This window comes from Nerophis ophidion, linkage group LG15, assembly GCF_033978795.1.
Source record: "Nerophis ophidion isolate RoL-2023_Sa linkage group LG15, RoL_Noph_v1.0, whole genome shotgun sequence".
Lineage (NCBI taxonomy): Eukaryota > Metazoa > Chordata > Actinopteri > Syngnathiformes > Syngnathidae > Nerophis > Nerophis ophidion.
In genome coordinates, this window is record NC_084625.1 from 35238342 (window position 1) to 35252603 (window position 14262).

Genomic DNA, 14262 nt, shown 5'->3' on the forward strand with positions numbered 1-14262 from the left:
CACCGGTCCATAGCTACCTTAAAATGTGGCTCTCAAAACAATCTAATTGAATATCCTGCTATACATCATACAAAACAATACGAGCAATATCTTTTTCACTTGTGTGATGTTTTTTTTCTTCCCAGTAATGAGCTTGTGGTCACGTGTTGAATGACAGCTACAATACACAGTCCTCCAGATGCTGAGCCCAAAGGCCAGACAGGGTCTAGACTTCCAACATGTGTCTGCTTTATGTGCGGCTCAGCTCACGTGAGTCCTCCTTGCATATGTTCAGTGTCAGTGTGCTAAACAAATTACTGCAGTCGTTGACTTGCATACAGCTTTGGGAATGTTTTCATGGTTATTTTTTTATCCCTCTCATGATCTTGGTGATATAGCACTTGTTAAAATATGTATTCTCAGTTACACTGGGTAGGTAGGAGGGTTGTTCTGAGGCAGATGCTGGAGAATAAGTCTGCAGAAGACATTTGGCATCTTTTCTTGTGTTGCAGAGCACAAACGGGAAGTAATGAAAGCGAGATGGTGTATTCAGGTGCATTTTTATGGCTTGTTAAAACAATACTCAGCTTGAATTAAACCAGGGATACATTTAAATTGAATTAAAATTGATACATGTTTGTCCTATCACTAACCACAAAGTAGCTTGTTGTTTTTTCAGCTGATTTGAGCATTTTTACTACACTTGTTGTTGCATACAGTGGACTGCTTTGCACTAAGATATATTTAATTGCATAGAGTACTGTGCAAAAGTCAGATTTGTTTCAATGTTGTAATAATGGGGTGTGTTATTTTTGTGTTATGTGTGAGTGGGCTACTTCTTGGTTTCTGTAGTATAGTAAACAGATGATTATAACTGTTCCATAAAATATATTTACTGTACTACTACTATGTAGTAGTACCTTTAAGCAGATCCTCGAAATAGAGTGGTGTGTTTTTGTTACATTGTACTTTCTGTGTAATTCTGCAAACAATATATTATATGCTGTTTTACTATGTAGAAAACAACAACAACAACAAAGCCAGCTGTGGCCTTCTGCACAGTACTGTATAATGTGCAATTATTTTAAATGTGCAGAGAGTGTGCTACACCATGAATTCAGCTCCAGCCTCCCCAACTGGACAGAAGCAATCTCCTCTTCATGTAAAGAAAGGCCAGGTACACGGCGCCGCCCAACACGCCGATCAACACGGTGGTGCCGGCAATGGCTGGTGCGTTCTTCCGGGCAATGCGAAAGGCCACGGGAAGCACGGCCGAAATCAGGATGTTGTTGACATGGCCCAGCACCCTCCTGAAGGCCGGCCGCTCCAGCACGCGCTCGTAATAGCCCTCAAGGTTGGCGCGGCTGCCGTTGCCCCAGTAGCGCCGGGACAAGCCGAGGAACTTGAGGCGGTGCAGGGTGACGGCTAGGGAGACGTCGGCCATGCTGAAGAACTCGCCGCACAGCCAAGACTGACTGTTTTCTTCTAAAATACAAAAGGTTCAAGCATGCAACTCACATGTCTGCCTCAGTTGTGTTGCTAAAAACTTCACCTGGTGTTTCTTCCACCCGCCTCTGCAGCTCAGTCTCCACCTGGTCCATCACACTCTCTAGTTCATCCAGAAGCTTTTTCAGGTACTTCATGTTGTCGTGGTCAAACAACTTGGACTGCAAACACAATTTCAAGATCAGCATGTAGCTGACAGGTAAACCATTTGTTTTGTTCCTATTGAAATGACTCACCTTTAAGCGCCTCTGCTTGGCTACGTAAGCATCTTTGAGCTCCGGGTTCTCTTCTGCCAGCTTCTTCAGCTCCGACTCCATGTTTAAGATCTGCGCTGTGGCACAGAAGACACTGGTGGTAACTACTAACTCTGAATAAGGTACATCAGGACTTTTTTTTTTTCAATCATGTGGAATAGTGATGATGTTGCCATTTAAACGTCCCAGGGGGACATTTCCATTAGCCTATAGGCCACAGGTGTCAAACTCAAGGGACCAAATCTGGCCTGCCATATTATTCTATGTGACCCACGAAAGCCAGGAAATAATATGCGTTAATAAAATGCTTGATCTTTTCTTATTAAATATATTTGTTCTTTCCCTTTTGACATTGAAAATCATGTACTGCATCCAATTGCATAAGCTTTTGAAAATAAATAAGGTGGCGACTTGTCCAGGGTGTACCCCGCCTTCCACCCGATTGTAGCTGAGATAGGCACCAGCGCCCCCGCGACCCCAAAGGGAATAAGCGGTAGAAAATGGATGGATGGATTGAAAATGAAAATATTATAAAATGTATCCCAAAAATATTGTTGTTAAAATAAAGATAAATACTGTACTTAATTATCTGCTTGACTTATGATTTCAAAACAAAATTATTGATAACATTATAGACTTTAAAATTGACAATAGATTTTACGGTAAAATTCCGCCGATTGAGTTTTTTTTTACCGTAAAATCAACTTTGGTACTGTTTTTTTCAATATACTGTAAGGCACTAAAACTTTAAAAAACACACAAAAAAAACATTAAACGGACAGGATTTTATGATAAAAAACAAACAAACTGGCAGCTCTGTTGCTTGAATTTTACCACTAAAAACAGTGGTATGGTTTTTCCATTGCATTCTATTTATTCGTTCCATTTATTCTGTAAAAAACCCACAGTTTTTGCTGTAAAATTCTGGCTCCCAGTTTTTAAAGTAAAATTTTAATATTTTTTGGCAGCTTATGTGAAAAATATATTGTTAATGTATATTCATATACAGGACTCTCTCAGAAAATTAGAATATTGTGATAAAGTCCTTTTTTTTCCGTAATGCAACTAAAAACATAAAAATGCCATACATTCTGGATTCATTACACATTAACTGAAATATTGCAAGCCTTTTATTATTTTAATTTTGCTGATTATGGCATACAGCTTAAGAAAACTCAAAAATCCTATCTCCAAAAAATAGAATATTTCCTCAAACCAAGTAAAAAAAAAAGATTTATAACAGCAAAACAAAATCAAACATTTGAAAATGTCAATTATTCCACTCAGTACTTGTTTGGGAATGCTTTTGCACATATTACTGCATCAATATGGCGTGGCATGGAGGTAATCGGCCTGTGGCATTGCTGAGGTGTTATGGATGCCAAGGATGCTTCAATAGTGGCCTTCAGCTCATTTGCATTATCGGGTCTGGTGTCTTTCAGCTTCTTCTTCACAATAACCCACAAATTCTCTATGGGGTTTCGGTCAGCAGAGTTGGCAGGCCAATCGAGGACAGTAATGCCATGGTCAGTACACCAGTTACTGCTAGTTTTGGCACTGAGCAGGTGCCAGATCATGCTGGAAAATTAAATCATAATCTCCATAGAGCTTTACAACAGATAGAAGTATGTACACAGCTGCATTGACTCTGGGCTTGATGAAACACAGTGGACCAAAACCAGCAGCTGACATGGCTCCCCAAACCACTCCTGAACTCTAGACAACGGAAGTTGTCTAGAGTTCAGGCTTGACCATGGGAATACGGCTATTGCAGCTGTATCTGTTGAAAAGCTCTATGGAGATGATGATTTCATTTTCCAGCATTATCTGGCACCTGTCCACAGTGCCAAAACCAGCAGTAACTGGTGTACTGACCATGGCATTACTGTCCTCCATTGGCCTGCCAACTCCCCTGACCTGAACCTCATAGAGAATTTGTGGGTTATTGTGAAGAAGAAGCTGAAAGAGACCAGGCGCAATAATGCAAATGAGCTAAAGGCCGCTATTGAAGCATCGTGGGCATCCACAACACCTCAGCAATGCCACGTCGCATTGATGCAGTAATCTGTTTAAAAGGATTCCCAACCAAGTACTGAGTGCATTAATTGACATTTTCAAATGTTTGATTTTGTTTTGCTGTTATAAATCTTTTTTTTTTACTTGGTCTGAGGAAATATTTTATTTTTTTTAGATAGGATTTTTGAGTTTTCTTAAGCTGTATGCCATAATCAGCAATATTAAAATAATAAAAGGCTTGCAATATTTGAGTTGATGTTTAATGAATTCAGAATGTATGACATTTTCATGTTTTTGGTTGCATTACAGAAAATAAAGGACTTTATCACAATATTCTAATTTTCGGAGACAGTCCTGTATTACTCATTGTTAAAAGCGGCCCTCTGAGGGCAACCATAACTGCTAAGTGGCCCTCAATGAAAACGAGTTTGACACCCCGGCTATAGGCCATGTTGAATACCATCTAGGTTCAATTTGATTGATTGATTGATACCTTTATTAGTAGATTGCACAGTTCAGTACATATTCTGTACAATTGACCACTAAATGGTAACACCCGAATAAGTTTTTCAACTTGTTTAAGTCGGGGTCCACGTTAATCAATTCATGGTACAAATATATACTATCAACATAATACAGTCATCACACAGGTTAATCATCATAGTATGTACATTGAATTATTTACATTATTTACAATCCGGGGGGTGGGATGAGGAGCTTTGGTTGATATCAGTACTTCAGTCATCAACAATTGCATCAACAGAGAAATGTGGACATTGAAACAGTGTAGGTCTTATTTAGTAGGATATGTACAGCCAGCAGAGAACATAGTGAGTTCAGATAGCATAAAACAAGTATATACATTAGAAGAACATTTGAGTTGTTTATAATCCGGGGAGATGGGATGTGAACACAACATAAGCACCATATTAAACATACCTGACAGCATTTGCATTTCAAAATATGGTAGAATATCCTAAAAATAATTAAGGTATTTTCAGGATAGACACGAGCACTGTCACAAGCCCCACCCCCACATCACCATTGTCCATTTCCAGAAAGCTGGACCTGGGTTCGGGCTTCTAATTTCATTACACTGCAAAAAAATTTCAGTAGATTTTACATTTAGATACTGGCAACTCAGTCAGAATTTTACTGTTAAAATAAAAGTGCTGCCATTGTTTCCATTTACAGTAAAGCAAAGTAAAATCACCGCATATTTTACAGCAAACAACTAGCAACTCTGTCGCCAAATTTTTACTCTTTTCTCTCTTTGAAATTGCTACTGTTTCTCCATTTAGTGATGGACCAAAAAGTACAACGACCACAGTTTTAACAGTAAAAAAAAACAACTGTCAACTCAATCGCCAGAATTTCATTGCACAGTAATGCACCATGAAGACAACCACCAAAGAGTTACGGTAAAAAAAAAAATTGGCTACTTAGTCGCTACGATTTTACAGTAAAAATAAAAGTGTTATTTTTTTACATTTACAGTCATGTACTCATGTGTGTTCTTGTATATCTACTAGGGATGCGCGGATAGGCAATTATATCACCCGAAACCGCATCACAAAAGTCATCATCCACCCGCCACCCACCCGAACCATAATTTCATCAAAGCCACACTCGCCCGCCATCCGCCCGCTATATATCTAATATAGACGATGCAAGGCATTAGTGAGGTTAGAAAGTGGAACTCCCTCCAAATAGCACAGACACAATGGCTTTCTTGAACTGATTTATTTGAAGGCTTCCTTTCCCTTCAAATTCACCGTGAAAACTGTAATAAATAAAGCACGTTACAAACGTAGAAATAATAGCATGCACAGCATGTGGATCAAACATGTTACCAAGTAAAATACCAACAAATGACAAATACCTCGTTGGCCACACCCGGAAGTAGCTTCCTTACATCCGTCGACAGACCAAACGAGACACTTCAAAATAAAAGTATGCCCACAAAGTGTTTCAAAGAGTGCTGCTCGTTTTTCGTATGTGGGTAACAACATTTAACTATTTATAAATGGTTGATTTCTATAGGCTAGTAAGGTAAAGTGTTGTACCTGACAAGTTTGGGCTACCTTGCTTCTGCAGCCTTCATCAGAGGTGTCACGTGATGTTAGCGTGACGTTGTCTGTGACGTGATATATGGATTGTACCATCAAGTGTTGTCAGGTACAACACTTCACACTTTTGTGAATGAATGATGGGTTCCAACTTCTCTGTGAGCGCTTTGAGTATCTAACAATAGAAAAGCGCGATATAAATCTAATCCATTATTATTATTATTATTATTATTACCTACTAGTGGCTAGTAGGTAATAATAATAATAATAATAATAATGGATTAGATTTATATCGCGCGTTTCTATTGTTTCTATTTATAAATGGTTGATTTATATAGGCTAGTAACTAGCCTATATAAATCAACCATTTATAAATACACGTCAGTAGGCTAAATGAACCTCTTCAAAATAACATTTAACTATGCGGCTGGCTACAGGGTGTTAGCCAATGACTTTGGCTGGGGGGCGGGACTTCCGGGAGAGACGGGGAAGTGACGTTATCGACAGGAAGGGAGAGTTCGCGTTGTCCCGGGAAAAGCGTTAGAGACATGAGAGCTGTTGTGTGGTTGTGTTACATCTTGTGCAATAAAGTGAAGTGAAGTGAAGTGAATTATATTTATATAGCGCTTTTCTCTGTTGACTCAAAGCGCTTTACATAGTGAAACCCAATATCTAAGTTACATTTAAACCAGTGTGGGTGGCACTGGGAGCAGGTGGGTAAAGTGTCTTGCCCAAGGACACAACGGCAGTGACTAGGATGGCGGAAGCGGGAATCGAACCTGCAACCCTCAAGTTGCTGGCACGGCCGCTCTACCAACCGAGCTATGCCGCCCAAGACAAAGATAAAGATAAAGACAAGACAAACGAAGAAGTTTTATGAGCCTACATCCCTGGGATTATTACAATATATATTTCCGAATTGGTTCAACCGCCACCCGCCCGAATCTATTTAAAATCTATTTTTTCTTCGTCACCCGCCCGACTCGCGGTTTATCCACGGACTCCGCTGTTGTAACCGCAAACCGCGCATCTCTAATATCTACCCTTCTTGAGACATCAACATGGAAGAGTAGCTTCCATATGAGGAGGTGTGAACAAGTTAGGACATAAATCATGGTCCCAATACGGAAAACCATTCCATCTAATAGACAATGTCTCATTTGCACCCTGGTGGTGACCTCTATCATAATCAAGGTGGTCCCAAAAAGGAGGGATTTTTCAAATTGACTGTATGTCGATTTTAAAAGTGTTCCCCCTCTGGTCAACATATGAAATAAAAAGTGTGTGTAATAAATTGAAAAGTACCCCCTTTGGCCAACATTAATTAAAAAATAAAATAAATATGTATATTGAGACATACTGTAATAACTTGAAGTAAATAATGAAGATTAAAAACCAATTACAAAAAAAACTAAACTAAAAGATAACCTTTCTTATATTTACATAGTATGTATATATTATCCAATGTTGTAGATACAAATTTTCATACATCTATAAAGGGTGGTCCTAATGAGGTAAGCATTTTTCAGAGGCCTCAAGAAGGTAACAAATACAAGAAACGTGTGTGTGTGTGTGTGTGTGTGTGTGTGTGTGTGTGTGTGTGTGTGTGTGTGTGTGTGTGTGTGTGTGTGTGTGTGTGTGTGTGTGTGTGACAGTAAGAAAAGCTCTGATTTGTTAGCTTGCTTGGTTCCCATGTGTAAACAGAAAATAAAAGACGACGTAGATTTTTTTATTTGATTCAATACGATAATTTTGTTAAACTACGGTAGGTTGCTGTTCTGTACCTGCCAGCATGGTGGACTTGTATTTTAGTTGTACGCAGTGCCTATTAAAAAAGTACAGTATTCACCCCCTTTGGATGTTTTAGCCATTAACCTTTATACTTGATTATATGTTTGGGTTGAAAGAGAGTTAGTGCCAATAAATGTGTGTCTACTTTGACTTACTCCGTATGCTTGTGGCAGCATAAGCTGGTATGTGCGAATCCACAGTGATCTCAGGGTGCAGGATGCAGCCGTGGGTGTAGGCATCCATCTGTAGTGAGTCCAGCAGCTCTCTGTAATGCTGCACTCTGTGGTAATATGTGCTTCCCTCCTCAGGTATCAGTCTAGGAGTGCCCTCTGCAGGTTAAGAAGAATAGGAGAAATGAACAAAAAGTAACCATGCAGGTTTGGCTATGGATAGCACACACAAATGGAAGGATGTGGTATTTTAAAAGTCAGATGCTTACCAGATTATCCCTCCATTAAAGCCAACAGGATAAAGCTAACATGAGTCAAAAGGAAATGACTGAAAAATGAACAAAAATGTAACTTAACATAAATGATGAGGAACAAAGGAAATGCAACACCACTGTGACCCTCACTCTCACCATCACTGAAGTTTTGCTCCAAGTAGTCCATGATCTGTGTGGGGTCACAGATTACATTGTCATCATGGACCAGGACCGGCACCTCGCCAGTGGGATTGAGACGCATGAACCACGGCTCATTGTGCTCGCTGAGTGGTAAGCTCACATCATACTCGACGCAGCGCAAACCTTTCTCTGCTATGGCCAGACGCACCTAGAAAAACATGTTTACATAAGTCGACGCCTGCACAGAATGTAATGGGATCCAAAATACAAGATAGTACTGCCAACTGGCGGGCTAATTACTAGCTCACAACTAGATTGCTAATTGCCAGCTGACAACTCGCTCTAGTTGCCAGCTAGCAATGAGAGCGTGAATTGATTTCTGGCAAATAAAGCGCTAATCGATAACTTGCTTATTGCTAGCTGACAACAAGAGCTAATCGCTAGCTGGCAACTAGAGTGTTAATTGTTAGCTGGCAACTAGTTTCCAAATTGCTAGCTGGCAAATAGAAAGCAAATTGTTAGCTGGAAACTAGTCGGCAAATCACTAGCTGGCAACTACAGCTCTAATCACTAGCTGACAACTAGAGAACTAATCGCTAGCTGGCAATTACAGCACAAATTGTTTTATGGCAACAAATCTACAATTTGCTAGCCGGCAACGGCACCGCTAATTGCTACCAGGCAGCAAGTGCGCTAATGACGACTAGAGAGCTAATCGCTACCTGACAACTGTGATGTGAAGTTAAGTTAATTATATTCAGATAGAGCTTTTTCTCTAGTGACTCAAAGCACTTTACATTGTGAAACCCATAAACTACATTTTAAGCCAGTGTGGGTGGGATTGGGAGCAAGGTAGCGAAGTGTCTTGCTCAAGGACATAACGGCAGTGACAATGATGGAAGAAGCTGGATTCAAACCAGGTACCCTCAAGTGTCTCGACGCTGCTTTACCATCTGAGCCACCCAACGAGCTAATTGCTAACTGGCTAACTATTGCTCACTGGCAACAAGTTCGCAAATTGCTACCTGGCAAATACAGCGCAGATCGCAAGCTTGCAACTACTCCGCAAGTTGATAGCTAGCAACTATAACACTAATGTCTAGATGGCAACTCGAGTGATAATTTCTGGGTAACTTAAAAGCCTACTGAAACCCACTACTACCGACCATGCAGTCTGATAGTTTATATATCAATGATGAAATGTTAACATTGCAACACATGCCAATACGGCCTTTTTAGTTTACTAAATTGCAATTTTAAATTTCCCGCGCAGTTTCTTGTTGAAAGCGTCACGGAATGATGACGCGTGCGCATGACGTCACGGACTGTCGGGAAATATTAGAGCAGCACTATTTGCGGCTAAAACTAATTTCTTTTCATCGCGCAATTAAACAGTATTCTGGACATCTGTGTTGCTGAATCTTTTGCAATTTGTTCAATTAATAATGGCAAAGTCAAAGTAGAAAGATGAAGTTGGGAAGCTTTAGCCTTTGGCCACACAAACACACGGTGATTCCTTGTTTGAAATTCCCGGAGGTGAAGCTTTACTATGGATCAGAGCGGTCAAGTGAACATGGGTCACGACCACTTGTGTACCCGCAGGTTTCGGTGAGAAAATTGTGTTAAAAAGTCGCCTCTCACTGGAGATCTGTAGAGTTTGCGCCGTTCTTGTATCTGCCGTCGACTTCCCTCAGACACTGGCCTCAAGACACCCGTGGACACACCCCTCCGACTATCAGGTACTATTTAATCTCACTAAAACAATAGCAACGCAATAGAAAGATAAGGGATTTCCCAGAATTATCCTAGTAAATGTGTCTAAAAACATCTGAATTGCTTCCAATGCAATCGCCTTTTTTTTCCCTTTTTTTTTTTTTTTTTTGTAGTCCTTCGCTATCAATATCATCATCATCCACAAATCTTTCATCCACGCTCAAATTAATGGGGAAATTGGCGTTTTCTCGGTCCGGATAGCTCTTGCTGCTGGAGGCTCCCATTAAAAACAATGTGAAGACGTGAGGAGCTCTCACCCTTGTGACGTCATCGTCTGTGACTTCCAGTACAGGCAAGGCTTTTTTATTAGCACCAAAAGTTGCAAACTTTATCGTGGATGTTCTCTACAAAATCCTTTCAGCAAAAATATGGCAATATCGCAAAATGATCAAGTATGACACTTAGAATGGACCTTCTATCCCCGTTTATTTAAGAAAATCTCATTTCAGTAGGCCTTTAAACACTAACAAGAATACAATAATATAGTTGTTTTATCAAACTGCAAATTAGATTGAGGAGGGTGTCCATGTCAATTCCAATTATAAACAACACTACAGTGTGTTGGATAGATTTTAAAGGCCTACTGAAATGAGATTTTCTTATTTAAACGGGGATAGCAGGTCCATTCTATGTGTCATATTTGATCATTTAGCGATATTGCCATATTTTTGCTCAAAGTATTTAGTAGAGAACATCGACGATAAATTTCGCAACTTTTGGTCGCTAATAGAAAAGCCCTGCCTTTACCGGAAGTATGTGCGCGTGACGTCACGAGTTGCAGGGCACCACACATCGTCACATTATTTTTAATGGGAGCCACCAGCAGTAAGAGCAATTCGGACCGAGAAAGCGACAATTTCCCAATTAATTTGAGCGAAGATGAAACATTTGTGAATTAGGATATTGATAGTGAAGGACTACAAAAAAAAGAAGAAAAAAAAAGCGACGGCTCTGGGCGGCGGCAGTGTGCATGATTTAGATGTAATTAGACACATTTACTAGGATAATTCTGGAAGATCCCTTATCTGCTTATTGTTTTAATAGTGTTTTAGTGAGATTTTAAAGATTGTAAAGACATACGTCGAGGTCGGATGGCTGTGGTGAACACGCAGTGTCTCAGAGAGAAGCCGAGGAGCCAAGCTCACAGCTTCCTTTTAAACAGCTGCTGCAGGACGACGAATAATCCAATGATGTCTCTGGTAAGATATGTATCACAATTTCCCCATCCAAAAACATGCTGGTTGACGTAGAGAAAACATGTTCTCTTGACCGCTCTGTGTTAAAGCTTCACAACAAACAAAGAAACACCGGCTGTGTCTCGGTGACAGCTGCAATCCACCGCTTTCCACCAATAGCATTGTTCTTTACAGTCTCCATTATTAAATGAACAAATTGCAAAAGATTCAGCAACACAGATGTCCAAAATACTGTGTAATTATGCGGTTAAAGCAGACAACTTTTAGCCGCGAGTGGTGCAGCTGCTAATATTTCCTGACAGTCCGTGACGTCACGCGTACGCGTCATCATTCTGCAACGTTTTCAACAAGAAACTCGCGGGAAATTTAAAATTGCATTTTAGTAAACTAAAAAGGCCATATTGGCATGTGTTGCAATGTTAATATTTCATCATTGATATATAAACTATCAGACTGCGTGGGCGGTAGTAGTGGGTTTCAGTAGGCCTTTAATGTGTATTTAAAAACTTTTGAAATTATTGAAAAATAATATATATGAAAAGTCTATTTAATTAAAGAATTTACAATCCCCCTGTAGTACCTCCACGGACCCCTTGGGGGGAACGAACTCCCTGTTTAATAAGACTACTGGTTTAGAGATAATGTTTTTTCTGGTTGGTAAAACTGCACTGCGTCACACTGATGGTTCTAGTGTTTGTTTATTTCGGTCAGAATATTAAACAGTACAATGCAGTAATAATTGTTGAAATAATACACCATAAATAAACACGTCTACAACAAATGGGAAATGATAGATGTTACAAAGGAGTATATTTCAGGACAGCATATGTGAAACAGTACTGTGTTTTCCCGAGTGGTACCTCAACGCCACACGGCTGTCCTAATGGACGTCCTAATGGGGAGCTGTCCGTCGACATTCGGTGCTGAAAGGGACCCTTACCTTCTGTGAATTAAACGACTGCGTCCAGTGGTATAGTGTTAACTTTGATTCCTTTGCTTTGACGACAATGTCATGTCGCTCTCTCTCGTCCTCGCCTGAGTCCTTCTGCAGAAGAGCCGCATTTCCCTCGTTGCTTTCTGAGATGTTTTCTGTCGCCATCTTTTCACCTCTTGGGGACAAGCCAGGAGAGGGAGTGACAATGGTCGAGCTGACGCAATGCTCCCATCTACTGGCTTGGAGTATTACTGCATCCCAATCCAAAATCCTTTAAAATCCAGCCCTTTAAGGCATTTGTGATTAAACCTTGTGTGGTGTTTATATTGTTGTTACTCAGCCAGTGTTTGTGGGTCAGTATAAACAATATATATGGTTAATATTTTCCCTTTACCTTTGTTAGGTCACAATTATAGCATATTATTTAAAACATAATAAAGAAAATAAATTAAAATCCAGATATGAGTGGAAACAAAATTATAAATGAAGCAAGGTTTTTAGAAACTACTGATTTTTATTTCTTTAAAGTTGAAATTTAACCCATTCAGGTGCACAACACAAGCTGAACAACGTGAACACAGAGTTAACATATCAGTCAAGACAACACATCAGCCCCAGCCTTTAGCCACTAGCCTATACAACACATGAGGGGCAGAGCTTTATTGTGTGTGTGTTGCAGATATATGTTTTGCACTTGATGCATGTATATTGTGTTTTCCTGTCCATCTTGGGTCCGCACACCTCGCACCGCTTCTTCTTGTTGCGAGTGTTCACAACCGAGAATAATGAAAAGATCAGGAATTTTACTAACACTTCTCTCTCTCCCTCACAAGACATGAATGCCAGACATGTATCAACAGCATCACACACTTACTTCAGGCTCTGCAGACAGGGCACCAGCATTCTCCTCCTGAATCCTCCTCACCATGGCTGCAGAGGCTAGGGTTCTGGTGATATGATTTCTTCTCTCCATTTGTGGTCTCACCAATGCCATTCCCAGATCCTCAAGAAAGAGCAGTCTTTTATGGAGCTTCACTCGTTTCCACTATGGGTTCAGTGTCACGCGAATGACAAAGGCATTGTACGCTGAGATGTCCAACATGTCAAAGAATATCACCGGTGGCCAGCATAGAGTCTTCCGTTTGCAGCTGTAGGCCGTCACCAGCTTGTCCATGTTGTCTACCCCTCCTTTTGTGGCATTATAATCCATGATGATGATCTCTGGTTTGTGATGTTCCTGGTCACAGATTCTTCCTTCCCCGTGCAGTGTACTCATGAGTACCACATTCTTGCCTTTCTTCGGCACATAGGATACCAGGGATGTGTCACGCCTGTTCTTTGAAGTCAACAGTTGAGGTGGGAGCTCTGACCCGTTTTTCCTTATTGTTCCAACAGTGGTCAGCTTCCTCTTCAGGAGCTCCTGTCCCAGTTTGTGCAAAGTAAAAAAATTGTCGCATGTGATGTTGTGTCCACTGAGTCCCTGAGACATGTCGAGGACGACTCATTCCTTGTTTTTTCTCGGGGGCTCCTCCATCAGGTTTCCCTGTGTAGACTTGTAAGTTCCAAGCATATGAAGAAGTGGCATCACAGGCAGCCCAGATCTTTATACCATACTTTGCTGGTTTAGATGGTATGTACTGCCGAAAGGGGCAGCGGCCCCTAAATGGCATCAGCTGTTCATCAATTGTGACATTTGGCCCAGGGTTGTACTGCAAGGGGAGAGCAAACGGCGTTGGCAGGTAGTGTTGCAACCTTGTGTGGGAACTGCTTATTTCATGATTTTACACCTGCAGTTCCCACGCCAGCACTGTCTGCTCTCGTTTTCTCACGCATTTGACCCTCTGATGTTCTGTGTACATACACTCTGCCCTCCTCCTGTCTAGGCCTGCTTTGAGTGTGTGTGTGTGTGTGTGTGTGTGTGTGAGTGTGTGCGTGCGTGCGTGCGTGCGTGCATGCGTGCGTGCGTGCGTGCTTGCGTGCATGCGTGCGTGCTTGCGTGCGTGTGTGGTACACAGAACATCAATTCCCACACTTCTATTAGCCCCGGGTCCAGGGGACCCCGGACATCTTATATGTAATAGAAATGTGTAGGGGGGGGTGTATGGTGTGTGTTCATTAAATATGTATTCTGATATATGTTTTTCACAGAAAATGAGCCAAAGCCAGTGAGTCTCAGTTT

General features: G+C 40.8%; 1 protein-coding gene across 2 annotated transcripts; it reads right to left on the reverse strand.

The window, feature by feature from the left end:
• Positions 1-520: 520 nt before the first annotated feature.
• Positions 521-13087, reverse strand: gdap1 (ganglioside induced differentiation associated protein 1). Of its 2 annotated transcripts, none has more exons than XM_061922074.1 (6): positions 12958-13087; positions 8196-8388; positions 7771-7944; positions 1722-1816; positions 1532-1646; positions 521-1464 (listed from the first exon to the last, which is right to left on the reverse strand). In XM_061922074.1, exons 1-6 carry the CDS (start codon positions 13075-13077, stop codon positions 1097-1099), a joined length of 1065 nt encoding a protein of 354 aa, XP_061778058.1. In that variant the 5' UTR covers positions 13078-13087; the 3' UTR covers positions 521-1096. The 2 variants fall into 2 exon arrangements, with proteins under 2 accessions (XP_061778058.1, XP_061778057.1); XM_061922073.1 differs by lacking the exon at positions 12958-13087 and adding an exon at positions 12090-12297.
• Positions 13088-14262: the final 1175 nt, after the last annotated feature.